Here is a 14,317-nt window from a genome sequence, read left to right as displayed (position 1 = left end):
AGACTGCTGTGTATACACTGTGGAATAAAAGCAAGTGAGTAATTTTATCAATGTTGTTAGAAAGTTGGATATTCAATTGGGAAGAAAAGAGATAAAGACTTAAGATCTAGGAGGTAAAAACAAAACAAACTTGTGGTCCTAAATCTTGAGTTTGAATTGGGAGTATCAATATGAATTCATGATGAGATTTTTTTTTTCCTTAAAAGAAGGTGTATTTCCTAACTCTATCCACTAAAAAGGCCTAGATACTATGACCAACCCAGTAGCAATGTGCAACCCTCAGGTTGTAATCTCAAAATACAATTTCTTACTAAAAGGAATCAAGGTTACTTGAAGAAATGGCTGATTTAAGGTCTGTGACAAGAAATGTATAAGATGAAATGAGACATACCAGAAAGTAAGGAAGTTATCAAAGTTTATTGGGGTTGTGTTGAAAGAACTCAGTAGCCAAAATGGACTGAGGACTCTCACTAGCCAAAGAAGAGAGACAATGTGAGCCACAATATGAATAATCTCAACGGAGTGAAACACATCAAAAAAATGTTTAAATCAATATATGCATAATGATATGTTTAAAAAAAAAACTAAAATAAAAAGCTCATTGGTCATCTATAGAGGATGCCAGGGATCACCTTTTAGGGAACCAACTACCAGAGAAAACTACTACATTAAATTTGGTGATTATCATTTCCTTATTTTCTTTAAATTTTTAATTATAAATACATATCCTTGAGCAAGAGCTATTGTTATTCTTCATGTTTTAAAATTTATATAAATAGCATACTATATGTATAATGTAAGAAAATTTAAATACCTTTACCTCTAGTGATAAATCTCTTGACTGCTGGTTTCTTAGTTTTTCCATTTCTCTACGGAATTTTGATTCTTTTACCTCAAAACCACCCAGTTCAGTTAGGATCTTTTAAAAAAAAAAAAAACATTACAGAATTATTCCCTGAAATATGTTCCTATCATGCAGAACTGAATTTAAAGTGCACAAAATACATACTGATCCAGGTTCTGCTCCAACATCTTCCATAAATACCCTGCCGAACAGTTCTAAAGAAAGGCGCCAACGTCCTAGCAGCATATCATGGGAAATAACCATTCCCATAAAGCTACACTGTGGCCTGTAACAAGTTAAAAGGGAATGGGAAAAATAATTTAGCCAATTTTTAAAATTCACTGGTTTTTGGTCAATGATCATTTATTTATTTGATCATTTAATATTCTGAAGTCTTAAGTTCTTCAGTCCACATCCCTTCTAATAGAGAGCCTTTCTATAGCTACTTGTTACTTGCAGAACTTATTTTTACTCCCTTATTGATTCTGTCACCTACATATGGATAAACCTCCAGCCTACTTCCTTTCCCTATCTTTCATTGTAGTTCCTCTCCTTAAAGTCCAATACTCCTCTAGTTCAAACTTTTTCAATGAACCAGAATGTAAAATATATCCATGTCAATTCAAACTCAACATGGCTAAAACTTAACGTGGCCACTTCACCACAATGACATTTCATCCTGATTTTTCCAGTACTACCATCTCTTTTCCTATTGCACAGACTTGAAGCAAATTTTAATTTTTCTTCCTCCTATTCCTCCAGAGTGACCAAGTCTATCTTGAATTTCTCTTCTTTTTCTATGATTTCCTTTCCATACCCAAAGCCAATATTCTACCTCAGCACCTTTCCCCCCACCAACTGGAACAAATAACAGCTTTGTGAGTGGTCTCCCTATGTCTAATTCTTCTCTCCAATCTGTTTCTACACATTCTATTTCAGCTCAAGCCATATTGCCTCCAGGAAGCTTGGGCCACCCTAGTCCACAATTCTCCCTTCTGTTATATGGTTGTTAGATAACATGTATATAACAGTGTATCTTGTTTCTGAAACTAGTTTAACTCCTAAACAAACAAACAAACAAAAAATCTGATACCATGTAACCAAAAACCATAGAGGGTAAAGCAGAGACTCAACAAATCATTTAGTGATTATCCATGCTCAGCATGCTGTACAGTATATACAAGCAAATTTTTATTGTGTAAGCAAAGAACCTAACTCTTGTAAGAGAAGTATGAACTTGGCAAAGGAGCCCAAGTAAGTGTGAGCCACAAATCTAGGGAGTTCTACTCTAATTATTCACATTTTCCCCTTAATGGAGCTGCTGATAAGTCTGTAATTGGCAATTTGACATAACTCAGAACTGAACTTTAAAAATACAAGGTTTAGAACTTCCTCAACAAAGTGGAAAGAATGCCCATCAATAACAAAATAATCAATAAACCCCAAAATTCAGAAAATTCAACTTTAATATTTAAATATATGATAAACTAAGAAATCAGACTACTATATACAAATAAACAAAATTATAAAATTTCTAAATAAAAACTCTTAAAAGAATTATAATAGCCATAAAATAATGCAGTAATAGAAAACTACTTTCACTTAGTAAATAAATACCTGAAAGATGTAAGAGGTGGCCCTTCACTTTCAGTAAGTCCTATTTCTGCTAATAAACTACTTTTCAATTGTGCGGCAAGATCATGAGCAGATGGCCCTGGTTTTGAACTCTCAGCTTCTTCTGGCAGTGCATTCTGTTCTTCCCCTTCTTTTTTTTGCCGATTTTGCATGTTCATTACATTTTTCAGATTGGCAGCATAAGACATTTTAGTTGGTAGAACCTGTGAATTTTTACATTGAAAAGTTACACATTAAGGGAAAAATTTTACTTTCAACTTAGTAATACAGAAATCATATGCAAGTTAAGTAATTACTTTTTCCTTTCAGGAGCTTCAATGGTCCCTTATCTATCTGATTCCCCTGGCTGACCACCAATTCTGGTGCATTCACCACAGCAACTTCAGAGAAATTTTAAAGCTATCTTTGTATTATCTGTGATACATAAGTCTCTCACATATTTACAGTATTTTCAGCATTGCATTCTCCTTTACCACTTAAAATAATTTTTAAAAATTCTCTTCAACTACATTTCTTCTACACTTATTTTCTTTTTAATGTTTTAACTACTCTTTCAGTGGAGAAACAGGGTATTTTAGGCTCCCAAATCAGATGTGTATCTGAAAACTAGATCTGCAACTTAACCAGTTGTGTGACGATAAACATTCCCTACATGAATTTTACTTCAAGCCTCAATTTCTTACCCAGGAAATCAGGTAAATAATGCTTTTTACCTGACATAGTTATAAAGATTTAGATAGTGCTCAGGAGACAGAATTAGTCAACAATTATTAGGTATCAGTATTAATGCTACTTATTTATTTACATTCTTGATTCAAATTAATTCAGCAAGTAAAAGACAAGTTATAAGCCAAGACTGTATATGCTCACATAAAATATATAGAAATTTAAATTTTCAGCAGCATATAACAATCAACTCTGTGAAACAGACAAAGCACGTAATGAAGCTGCTATTTTACTGATGAAGTGACCTGTCAGAGCAAGTTAATGACAGTGTTGGAATTCCTTCTATTATATCATAAGGCAGGGATTTCTGACACTGCTATTATTTTGGGAAATATATTCTGAATTAATGCATTTCTAATGATCTGTATCCTGGGACAAGTGCTCATTAACAAATATTATGTTGCAAAGACTTTTACTATCTTACCTCAAGGCAGTTTCTATCCACCGTAACCTCCATTAAGCATTTCCCACTACTGGCAGATGAAGAATAAAGACCCTGACTTGGACGGCCAAAAAGATCTTCCTTTCTAGCATTTGGCTGGAATTTTAACAGAAATATTCTAGTTACAATGAACACTTAAAAGAAAATAAAGTCAATTAGAAAGAAACCTTAGACTAGTTTGTTTAATTCACCTGCAATAGATGTGGCTGATCAGCCAAGGGTATGGCTTCAGCCAGAGGCACTTCAAATGGATTTGGGGGTATACACCCAAGGAAAGTCATGGAGTCTGAACGTCGGAAAAATGGATGGTTTTGGCCAGCTTCTGCAGGAAGGGAGTCCTCATCTTTATCATTCAAAGTAGCACCTAAGCATAAAAAAGATAAAATGTTTTTTAAGAATTATTTAATTATCAGATTAGGGTAATAGAATATGTAATCTGCTCAATCCAAAATTCCTAATACCACTTTATAAAATTTTAATGCCACTCAAAAAAAAGTTAAGTCAAAATTTTTGATATTTTTATAAGTAATTCAAAATATAAGAGTTTAATATGGTAACAATGTTAAATTTTGTTATATGCAGATTTTAGGTTACATGTTATTTTACAATAAAAATGTAAAATAAAAATTAGCAGTAACAAATATCGTGCCATTCTTAGAGGTTTCCCATATCCTCCTCTCTCTCAAATCTGATTCAAACCAGAATATAGCTAGATTCCTAAAGCATATTCAGAACCCAACTCACTGATGACTCCAAAAGGAGTAGATAATCAAGAGCTGAAATCTGAGCATTTTGCTTACTTGTCAGTTCTGCTTTCTCTTATAGTAAGAGGATCAGAGAGCAGTCTCTGGCAACTCATGCATCCTAATAGTAAGTCAACACACTATTCCCAACTCTCCTTAATAGAGTAAAACTTTAACAGCGCTTAATGTGCTGTAGAAATAGTAGGGAGCTTTGGCTGAGTTCTCAAAAAATTGCAGTTAGGTGTCTTTCCGTAGGCTGAATAAACTACTAGCTGATAATAAGAAACAGGAAAGTGGAATATTTAGCCCCACTTTAAAATCAAATTAAAATAATAATTGAAAACTACAAATAAACTGCAGAAGATCCCAAAATTTTGTTCTATTGAAACTTTTAGAGAAAATTCTGGAGTTTGGAATATTTTTTCTTTTCCATACATTAATTGTTACGAGTTTTGGAAATTAAAATTGGTATTTCTCATTTTCTTGACTAAATCTATTTTGCATCAATATTAACATAGGTTTTGCTAAGATTTTATTTAAATGTAATACCTACACACTTTACTTAAGAGTAAAGGTAAACATAAAACTAGGAGAAATACAAAGAAGGGGTAGAGAGAAGATAAAGTAGGAGAAAATATTGGCTGTTGAAAAGTTCATAAATTTCTTTACTTCATCCTTAGTTATGAAACGTGTAATATAAGAATATGTAAGGAAAAATGGACAGAAAAGTAAGAAATGGGACATAGAGAAGAAAAGAGAAATTCCCACCCAGACAGAAAATAATGAAGTTAAAAAGCTTGAAGGGGAAATACTGAGGCAGCCATTTCTTGAAGTAGATTAGCAGATTTTCTGTGCACTAACTTTGATTGGTGTCATCATCATTTTCATGTTCTGAATCTTCATTATCAATACCCAGTTCCAAGAGTTCTCGCGTCCTTTAAAAAGACAAGTGAGTCATTTTCCACGAAGTATTTGTGTAATGTGAACAGGAGCAAAGGTCAGGGGAAATTTAAGCAAAAAACACCAAAAAGGTCACTGAAATATCTAACCAATTTCAAATACTGTGATATAGGTTTAGACTCTTCTAGGAAATGGTATACTGATAAGCCTAATGTACCACAATTACAAAGTGGGCTCAATAGAAGCAAAAGGCTAACCACTGAGCACATAGTGCCTACACAAACTCTACTAGAAAACATGATAAATAATCAGGCCAAACTATCTCAACCATGAAGTTTAACTGGATTCTGAGGTTTCCCGTTTTAAGTGAGGAGTAGTAACTGAGAGGAAAGATAGACTCAAGCCCACTGTCCCACATGAAATGCTGTTGCGCTATTTTTCTTCTGCAATGCTTCTTACTCCAAAATCTGACAATGTACTAATGGAGACCACACCAAGCAAGTATTTCTTAAACCAACCTCATGGCAAGTATGGCTACCTTTTGCGTTCCAGCTGAGGTGTATCCAATGTTGTCTGCTGATTCATTGCTTTAATCCAATATATAAGGGCTTGAAAAACATATGCCACATGCTTCAATGAGCAAACATCCAAAACTGGAAGAACATCAGAATGCTCGTCATTATGAGACCGCATTAAAGAGAGAGCATAATTTAGGAAGTCTCCTCGAGCAGACATCATTCCTTGACGGGCGCTAAGCAACGTGGCACGTCTAAATAGGAGCAAAAAGAAATGAAAATGTACATGAGAACACAAATGTGAAATTTACCACTATCATAAATATGCAAAATTAGAGGCCGGGCACAGTGGCTCACGCCCATAATCCTAGCACTCTGGGAGGCCGAGGTGGGTGGATTGCTCGAAGTCAGGAGTTCGAGACCAGCCTAAGCAACAGCGAGATCCCGTCTCTACTAAAAAAATAAGAAGAAATTAGCTGGACAACTAAAAATATATAGAAAAAATTAGCCAGGCATGGTGGTGCGTGCCTGTAGTCCCAGCTACTCAGGAGGCTGAGGCGGAAGGATCGCTTGAGCCCAGGAGTTTGAGGTTGCTGTGAGCTAGGCTGATGCCACGCCACTCTAGCCCAGGCAACAGAGTGAGACTCTGTCTCAAAAAATAATAATAATAAATAAATAAATATGCAAAATTAGAAACTAAGAATATTCATAAGTAAAAAGTCATTAAACCTGTGACTCTGCTTTAGAAATACAACCATTGTGTATGATTTAGAGTCCTATACTTTTGTATAGAAAAGGCAGTCCAGTATCCTTTGAAATGGCAGAAGGAACCCCTTCCCCAGATTCTCAAACTTCAGGGTTTATCAAAATTACCTGGAGGGCTTATTAAAACAGATAGCTGGCCCCACCTCTAGGGTAAGGCCCCCAAATTTGCATTTCTAAACAGTTCCCAGATGAGGTTGATGCCACCAGTCTAAGGACCACACTTTGAAAACCACTGCTTTAAAATGACACCAAAAGCACAGCCACAAACCAAAACATAGATAAACTTTATAAAAATTAAAAACTTTCGTACTTCATAGGACACCATCAAGAAAGTGAAAAGGTATCCCAGAAAATGGGACAAAGTCTTTGCAAATCATATATTTGATAAAGGATTTGTGTCAAGAATAAAGAACTCATACAATTCAATTTAAAAAAAGACAAGCCAATTAAAAAATGGGCAAAGGATCTAAATAGACACTTCTCCAAAGAAGATCTAGAAGTGGACAATTAGCACATGAAAAGATGATCAACATCATTAGCCATTACAGAAATGCAAATCAAAACCACATGGTGGCTTGTGCCTATAATCCAGCATTTTAGGAGGCAGGAGGATTGGGAGGATCACTTGAGGCCAGGAATTTAAAACCAGTGTGGGCAACATAGCAAGACCTCGAGACTCTATCTCTGCAGAAATATATTTTTTTAAATTAGGCATAGTGGCACATGCCCACCTGTAGTCCTAGCTACTTGGGAGGCTGAGGTGTGAGAGCTGCTTGAGCCTGGGAGTTTGAGGCTGCAGTGAATGATGACTGCCCTACTGCACTCCAGCCCAGGCAACAGAGCCAGACCCTCATCATTGAGGGGGAGGAAAAAAAAAAAACCACAATAAGATACTACATCACACCCACTATGATGGCTATAAATAAAAAGACAGATAATATCTCAAGTGTCAGTGAAGACGTAGAGAAATTAAAATTCTCATACACTACTACTGGAAATGTTTTCCTCTTTAGAGAACAGTCTGGCAGCTCCTCAAAAAATTAAGCATAGAGAGTTATCACATGACCCAGCAATTCCACAACCAGGTATATTCCCAAGAGAACTGAAAACACATGTGCCCACAAAAACTTATATATAAATGAAATGTTCATCACAGCATTATGCCCAAAAGTGGAAAGGTGGAAACAACCCAAATGTCCATCAACTGATTAATGAACACAACATACGATAGATATATCCATACAATGAAATATTATTAGAACATAAAAAAGAATGAAATATTAAAACAAGCAGAACATAGATTAGCCTTAAAACCATTATGCCAGGTGGAAGAAGCCTATTACAAAAGGCCACATACTGATTCCATTTATATGAAAGATCCACAATCAACAAAGATGGAAAATAGACTAATAGTTGCCTACATAGGGGAGGTAGGAAAAAATGGAAAATGATTAGCTAATAGATGTGAGGTTTCTTGTAGGGATGATGAAAATAGTCCAAAATCGATTGTGATAGCAGTTAAACAGCTGTGAAGAACTATGGAATTGTACACTTTAAGTGGGCAAATTATATAACATGTGACTTGTATCTAAATAAAGCTGAGAGAAAGAGAGGGAAGGAACACTGCCACCAATCAAGATCTATTATCACAACTCTGTGTTCTTTGAGGTAATGACTACAGCCTAATAAAGACAAGGCTTTTGTCTCTTTGTGGAGCAGGCTTCTTAGAACAGGAAAGTTGCTGCCTCCCAAATCTTTATCTGTAGCCTAGATCTCTGCCAAGCACTCAACTTTGCATATGTGACATTTCCACCAAATTTTTCCACAGTTCTCCCATGCAAGCGTTTCCATTCCACTCCTCTAGATTTTTCTCTTAATTTTCCTACTAGTTATTTAGAATCAAAGTCTAAATACAAATTCTGCCTTCTGCTCTGCCCTTTAACAAGGACTTAAATTCTGTTTATATGATTTAAATAATTCTCTCCCCTCTTTCTTGGCCCTACTTTAGTAATTAGTACTATGTAGATTTCGGCTATAGTCTTCTTGTTATGTTTTTAAGTAGTCTCCTAGACCCTGTCTTTCTCTACTTTATGATCTGCCCAAAATAACAAGGTCATTTATCCTGAGCCAGAGCTAGAATCAAATCCTAGGGCTTTGACTTTAGGTACAAGGAACTTTCACTATGTGGCACTGCAATAATTTTCGATGTTTGGGCTATTTCCTAGTCCTAAAAAGGTCATTTGATAATTGAATAGAAAGAACATAATAAATACATAGATGTATATTTTAATTATGGTTCAAAAGACTAGGGGAGGTAGAAGAAAAGAAATGTGAGTTGAGAAACCAAAGAGCAGCTTTGGTAATTAAACATACTTTCCCCTTCACAAGTACAAAGTACATTCATAATCAATTATAGTCAAAACATAAGTCTTGCTATAAATATATGCCTTTCAAAGGGGAGGTGGGGAGGCCTGGGGGATAATGAGACAAGGATATGCACCAACAACTTCAAAAGTGAAAGGCCTTTAGTATCAGATTCCTATGGTACGAATGGACTTTTTTAAAAAATAGCTTTGATTGTAACTGACTTACTCTGCCTCAACTGTACAACAATTTAGGAAGTTAAGCAAGGCATTTATTTCTTCCTTCACAGTAAGATGAGGTCTTATATAATAGCAATCAAAAAGCTCTAGCCTTCTGGATATAAAGGCTCCATCTAAACACTCAAGTACAGATGTTCCTGGACTTATCATGGGATTATGGCCCGAAAAACTCAAATCTTAAGTCAAAAATGTATTCAATACCCTGATAAATTCATCATAAAATCAAAAAATTGAACCATCCTAAGCCAAGAACTATCTGTATATATGAAGGACTTCATACCGTCTGCCTTCAAGGGTTCGTAAGCTAGCCTCTTCCCTCGCAGTCATCCTCTCTCTTCTCGCTGAATTCTGAGAAGCATGAAGAGGATGATTGGGATGTCCTGGATCACCAGCAGATGCTAATGCAGAACCATAACGTAATTGAGCTTCAGTAGAATCCATAATACTGACCATCCAGTTCCAAGTGGGAATAAGCTTTTCTTCTACATAGTTCTATGAAGACCAAACTAAAATAGTTAAAACTATCCAAATAGAGCTAAATTCAGTATAGTAGTAGCATGTCAACATTTGAATATTTGTAACATTAATTCCCATTATACAAGAATGCTCATAACTGGCAGCCAAATAAACATATTAGAATGAGTAACTAACTGTTCAATGATTTCATACCTGTAAATTTACTGCATCTTGGTAGGTCAGTTTCACAGCTGCAGGAATCTGAGAGTATACTAGGTGATTATACTTAGGAATAAGGCCCATCAAGTCCGAGATTTGTCTAATGACAATGCTGTAAGCCCTGGCTAAACTGCTTGCAGATGTTAAGTAGCTGCTGGCATTGCTAGCTTCCAAAGCAGCTGCTGCAGCTGCAGCACTTGTACTGATGGTACCACTCCGGCGTAAGTTGGAAGGATCAATATAAATCAAACCCGCTGAACTTGCTGTAAGGAAAAAAGACAACCACAATGAACTAATGTCAGTTGCTAATAATGTTTCTCTGACACTGTATGTACTTTGTAAATCTAAATGGTCAATTGCTAACACGTGGTAACTGAACAGAAAACTTTTCCTAAACTGCACTAACTTGGGGAGGAGAGTGTTCAGGTGGGCAAGAATTGATATAATGTGCTCAGCCAGGGCAATCTTGTCCCCTCCATCCCCTGCCCCACCAAAATGGGACATTTCACAATGTCTGCAGACATGTTTGGTTATCACAACTTGAGGGAGCGAAGGGGAGGGAAAAGGGAAAGACAGAGGTACTACTGGCATTTACTGAGTATAAGCCAGGGATGCTGTTTAACATCTCACAATGCATAAGACGGCCCTCCATAATTATCCAGCCAAAAGTAGCAATAATGTAAAGACTGAGAAACCCTGCTATAATCACATGTATATAATTTTTATATTTAAAACTCAACAAAGCAATGAGAAACTATCATAAAACTATTGTTCTAAAGATAGACATGCATAATTTTTAAAGACTACTTAAATATTCTTAGGAATACCAAGTTTTCAGACTTGCCTGCTGGTGTGGATGTACTAGAAGGGGCTGTGCTGGATGCTCGCTGATGCTGGGTGTTGCGGACAGCCCACTGCATGGAACGGGGAGCTTGGGCAGCACCATTGGCATGGGAGCTATTTGTGGTTCTTTCCAATGGTTCATCAAGCATAAAGGTCTCCTGTTCTATGTCATCACTCTGACTACTGCTGCTGTCAGAATCACTTGAGTCATTTGATTGGGAATCATCTTCAGAAAAGAAAGCTGGAACACTGCTCGCTCCTAATTTTTTTATTTTTAAAACCAAAAACATTGTGAATTTGTTAATAATTAAAATACAACCCCTCATTCAGGAAAATATACATAATAAACAGAATGCCGGGTTGTATTCAATAGTCCACAAAACCCACCACTAAAACAGTAAATTAGAAAATAATTCTTTCAAATAAACTTTAAAATTAATTCATTATTTAAAAACCAGAAAAGCTGGGGTAGAGGGTGATTAAAATAATACCTTCTTCTGTAAACATCTACAGAAAAAAACAATGAAGTTATAAAAAGGCTTAGCTAACCTTGTGCATATTATACTTACTAACCAATTCATGCTCAATACGTAATAGCCTTAGCATAAACAAAAAAGTTGCTGTGATAAGCAAGGCAACATACCCGCTTCTGAGCCAGCAGTTGCTGCAGTGACAACACTTCTGCGCCCACTAGCATTATCTTGGTTGCTATGGTTACTTTCACTGTCACTTTCTGTTTCAGCAGCTGCTAACAAGTCTAGCTCCATGTCACTCCCTAGAAAATAAATTTAAATAACAATAAGGGAAAAAAAGTACAAACTATGGTTCAAAACAGGGTCTGATAAGCCAGAATATTATAAGGGTGTGAATGAAAAAGGCATGGTGGGGGGCGGTTCTATTACAGCAAGAATAAGTGACTACTCAACATTAGAAGAATGGCTAGGTGAATTACAGTAGTTAGTAGACTATTAAACAGTAATTCGACAGTGCAGAGCAGGAGATGACTGAAAGTAAAACAGTACATGGATGATTTGTTTCCTTTTCTCTAATTTCCAAATATTTCATAATGTGGTTATGATGCTTTTAGTTTTTAAAAGTCTCTTAAGAAAGTGACTTAAGCCAAAAGGTAAAGAAGATAAATTATTTTACATATGCATGTAGCTCCTAAAATTTGGAACACATGCTACAGAATCCCTTGGCAGAAAATAAGCTGATCATTTCTTTATACGTCACTTGGGGCTTTTCTCTGTATTTAATACCACCCTTTAAAGGTACCTGATTTAGTCATACTGAACAATCTCTCAAATAACCTGCATACCGTCCTCATCATGCTCATCATGTTGTCCTTCTGCCTCAGCATTTTCTTCCCCATGTTCTTCCTGTTCATCATGATGATCCTCTTCTCCAGCCACACCCTCCACCACCTCAACCTAAATCCAGATGCTTATTTTTAGACTAAGTTCATAATAAACCATCTCTACCAGTGTTCCTCCACAGCAACTAGTAAATTAAAATACAAAGATACAAAGATCCCTAACTACAGGGAATTCTGTAAATTATACACCAAACAGTTTTGAAAAACTTCATTTGCTACTGACAAGTTGTTATAAAACATTGTATCAACATATCCCAAAATTTATGATTATTCTCCATATTCGGGACTCTTTATATACTTTGGCCATTATAAAACTTACCTACTAAATATGTAGTATCCTCTCTTTCAAATATACTGTGCAAAACTACTAATTTTTTTAATAGTAAAAATATCTTTACTCTTAACCCTTAGGTAAAAACAAATTTATGTGTCCAATTTCCTAATATCCAATAAATAAAAAATTATTAAAATCATTTTAATATGTATAACCACAAATGAGAACATATAACAAAAGTTTATATGGCTGAATGGAATACATACTGTAGTCTTAAACTACCATTAAAATAATTTCTAGGTCAGGTGCAGTGGCTCATGCCTATAATCCCAATACTCTGGGAGGCTGAGGCAGGAGGATCACTTGAGCTCAGGAGTTCGAGACCAGCCTGAGCAAGAAGGAGACCCCATCTCTACTAAAAATAGAAAAATTAGCTGGGTGTCCTGGCACATGCCTGTTAGCCCCAACTACTCAAGAGGCTGAGGCAGGAGAATTACTTGAGCCCAGCAGTTTGAGGTTGCAATAAGCTACGATAACACCACTGCAGTCTATCCACGGTGACAGAGTAAGACTCTGTCTCAAAAACAATAATAATACTAATTATTATTATTATTATTATTATTTCTAGTGACTACTCTCCTTTTCCCACAAAATAAAAGCTTTTCATCTACCACAATTAAAACAATTAAAACCACCTCTTCCACATCTGCTGAAACAATGTCATCCTGTTCTTCATCTCTGCCCCGAACAGGCTGTGACTGGCTGATGCGCCGCTGCTGTGGATTCCGGATGATGTAGGATGACTGAGACTGACTGGAGCTATAAGGAATCAGGAGGTTATGAGTATACCACTACCACATCTCATATATGCAGCACATAATTTTATGCTTCTCAGCTGTAAGCATTTAGCTCATTTATTACATGTGAGACACTTGCTAGGATACAATTTTAAATCTGACCTTAGAATTCTTGGAAATCAACAGTAATTAATCTATAGTACAACAGCAAATATAAATCTCAGAATTTGCTTTTACTTTTCAGTAAATGAGTCATTTCAAATCTGTGTTGACGCACATATTTGTATGAGTCCTTCCCAATGAAAAGTTCTTTGGGGGAAGATTTTTCCTTTTCCACCAGCAGTTCTCAACTTCCAAAGGCTCTGACAGAACTATTTATCCATTAACAGAAAGTGTGCCATTAAAGTGATCTGTTCCTTAAGAGACCAGACACAATTTCTACTTTGCATGAGCTTATTAACCACTGACTTGCTGATGTATGTGGGGAACATCAGTTGAAAAGTATGACTTTAAAATAAAAGCATAATCAAAGGTGAGGTGGCTAAAGTTTCACTTTCCTAAAAACCTGACTTGGAAACAACCAAGAAAAGGCAAATGACTCAATTATAAAAGGAAAGAGAGAACCAGAGAATATAGCTATAAATGCAGGCTTGCATATTAAAGTTGAGAAGTGCTGTGTTAAAGGATACCAGAAAGTTTTAGTTTCTAAACATTGTCTCAACAAGTTTACAGTCCAGTTAGGGAAACTATCAAACAAATAGAAAAGACAAATGAGATATAAGAATAATCCCATAATTAGAAACATTTATGATGGAGTTGTTTTAACCCTATCCTTGATAATACAGTTCCAGAAAACATTTTAAAACTCCAGAACTCTGGTTGTTATTTATATTAACAAGTTGCTCCTCAGCCTGAGCCTTTGGACACAAAGAAAGCTATAGGTCTTTTCACAGGAGTCAAAAGTAAACTTTCTTCCTAAATTACTTCATTAACATAATAAAAAGTGCCTTTCCAAAACAAACCACAAGCTATGTCTATTATGTATAGACACATTTAATTTTTAAACTGTTTTCACATGTTCCAAAGTAAAAAATCTGTACCATTTGTTACAATAATTATCATGTATACCACACCTGAGTGCTTACGCAAAGGATTTAGTAAAGCAAACATGACATTTCCA

General features: G+C 35.8%; 1 protein-coding gene across 3 annotated transcripts in view; it reads right to left on the bottom strand.

Moving 5' to 3' along the window:
- Positions 1–14,317, bottom strand: part of UBR5 (ubiquitin protein ligase E3 component n-recognin 5) — a 126,890-nt gene that overhangs the window by 19,598 nt on the left and 92,975 nt on the right. For all 3 annotated transcript variants that reach the window (XM_045561919.1, XM_045561920.1, XM_045561921.1), the window contains 13 exons: positions 13,036–13,159; positions 12,010–12,121; positions 11,335–11,466; positions 10,693–10,950; positions 9,843–10,111; positions 9,454–9,665; positions 5,829–6,059; positions 5,252–5,325; positions 3,839–4,011; positions 3,630–3,743; positions 2,462–2,682; positions 1,010–1,130; positions 821–919 (listed from right to left, as the gene is read on the bottom strand). In XM_045561919.1, the coding sequence (XP_045417875.1) occupies positions 821–919; positions 1,010–1,130; positions 2,462–2,682; positions 3,630–3,743; positions 3,839–4,011; positions 5,252–5,325; positions 5,829–6,059; positions 9,454–9,665; positions 9,843–10,111; positions 10,693–10,950; positions 11,335–11,466; positions 12,010–12,121; positions 13,036–13,159 (2,140 nt within the window). The remainder of the gene's footprint in view (positions 1–820; positions 920–1,009; positions 1,131–2,461; positions 2,683–3,629; positions 3,744–3,838; positions 4,012–5,251; positions 5,326–5,828; positions 6,060–9,453; positions 9,666–9,842; positions 10,112–10,692; positions 10,951–11,334; positions 11,467–12,009; positions 12,122–13,035; positions 13,160–14,317) is intronic.

This window comes from Lemur catta, chromosome 9 (genome assembly GCF_020740605.2).
Source record: "Lemur catta isolate mLemCat1 chromosome 9, mLemCat1.pri, whole genome shotgun sequence".
Classification (NCBI taxonomy): domain Eukaryota; kingdom Metazoa; phylum Chordata; class Mammalia; order Primates; family Lemuridae; genus Lemur; species Lemur catta.
Note: the sequence above shows the minus strand (reverse complement) of the source record. Positions and strands in the feature narration are given on the sequence as shown.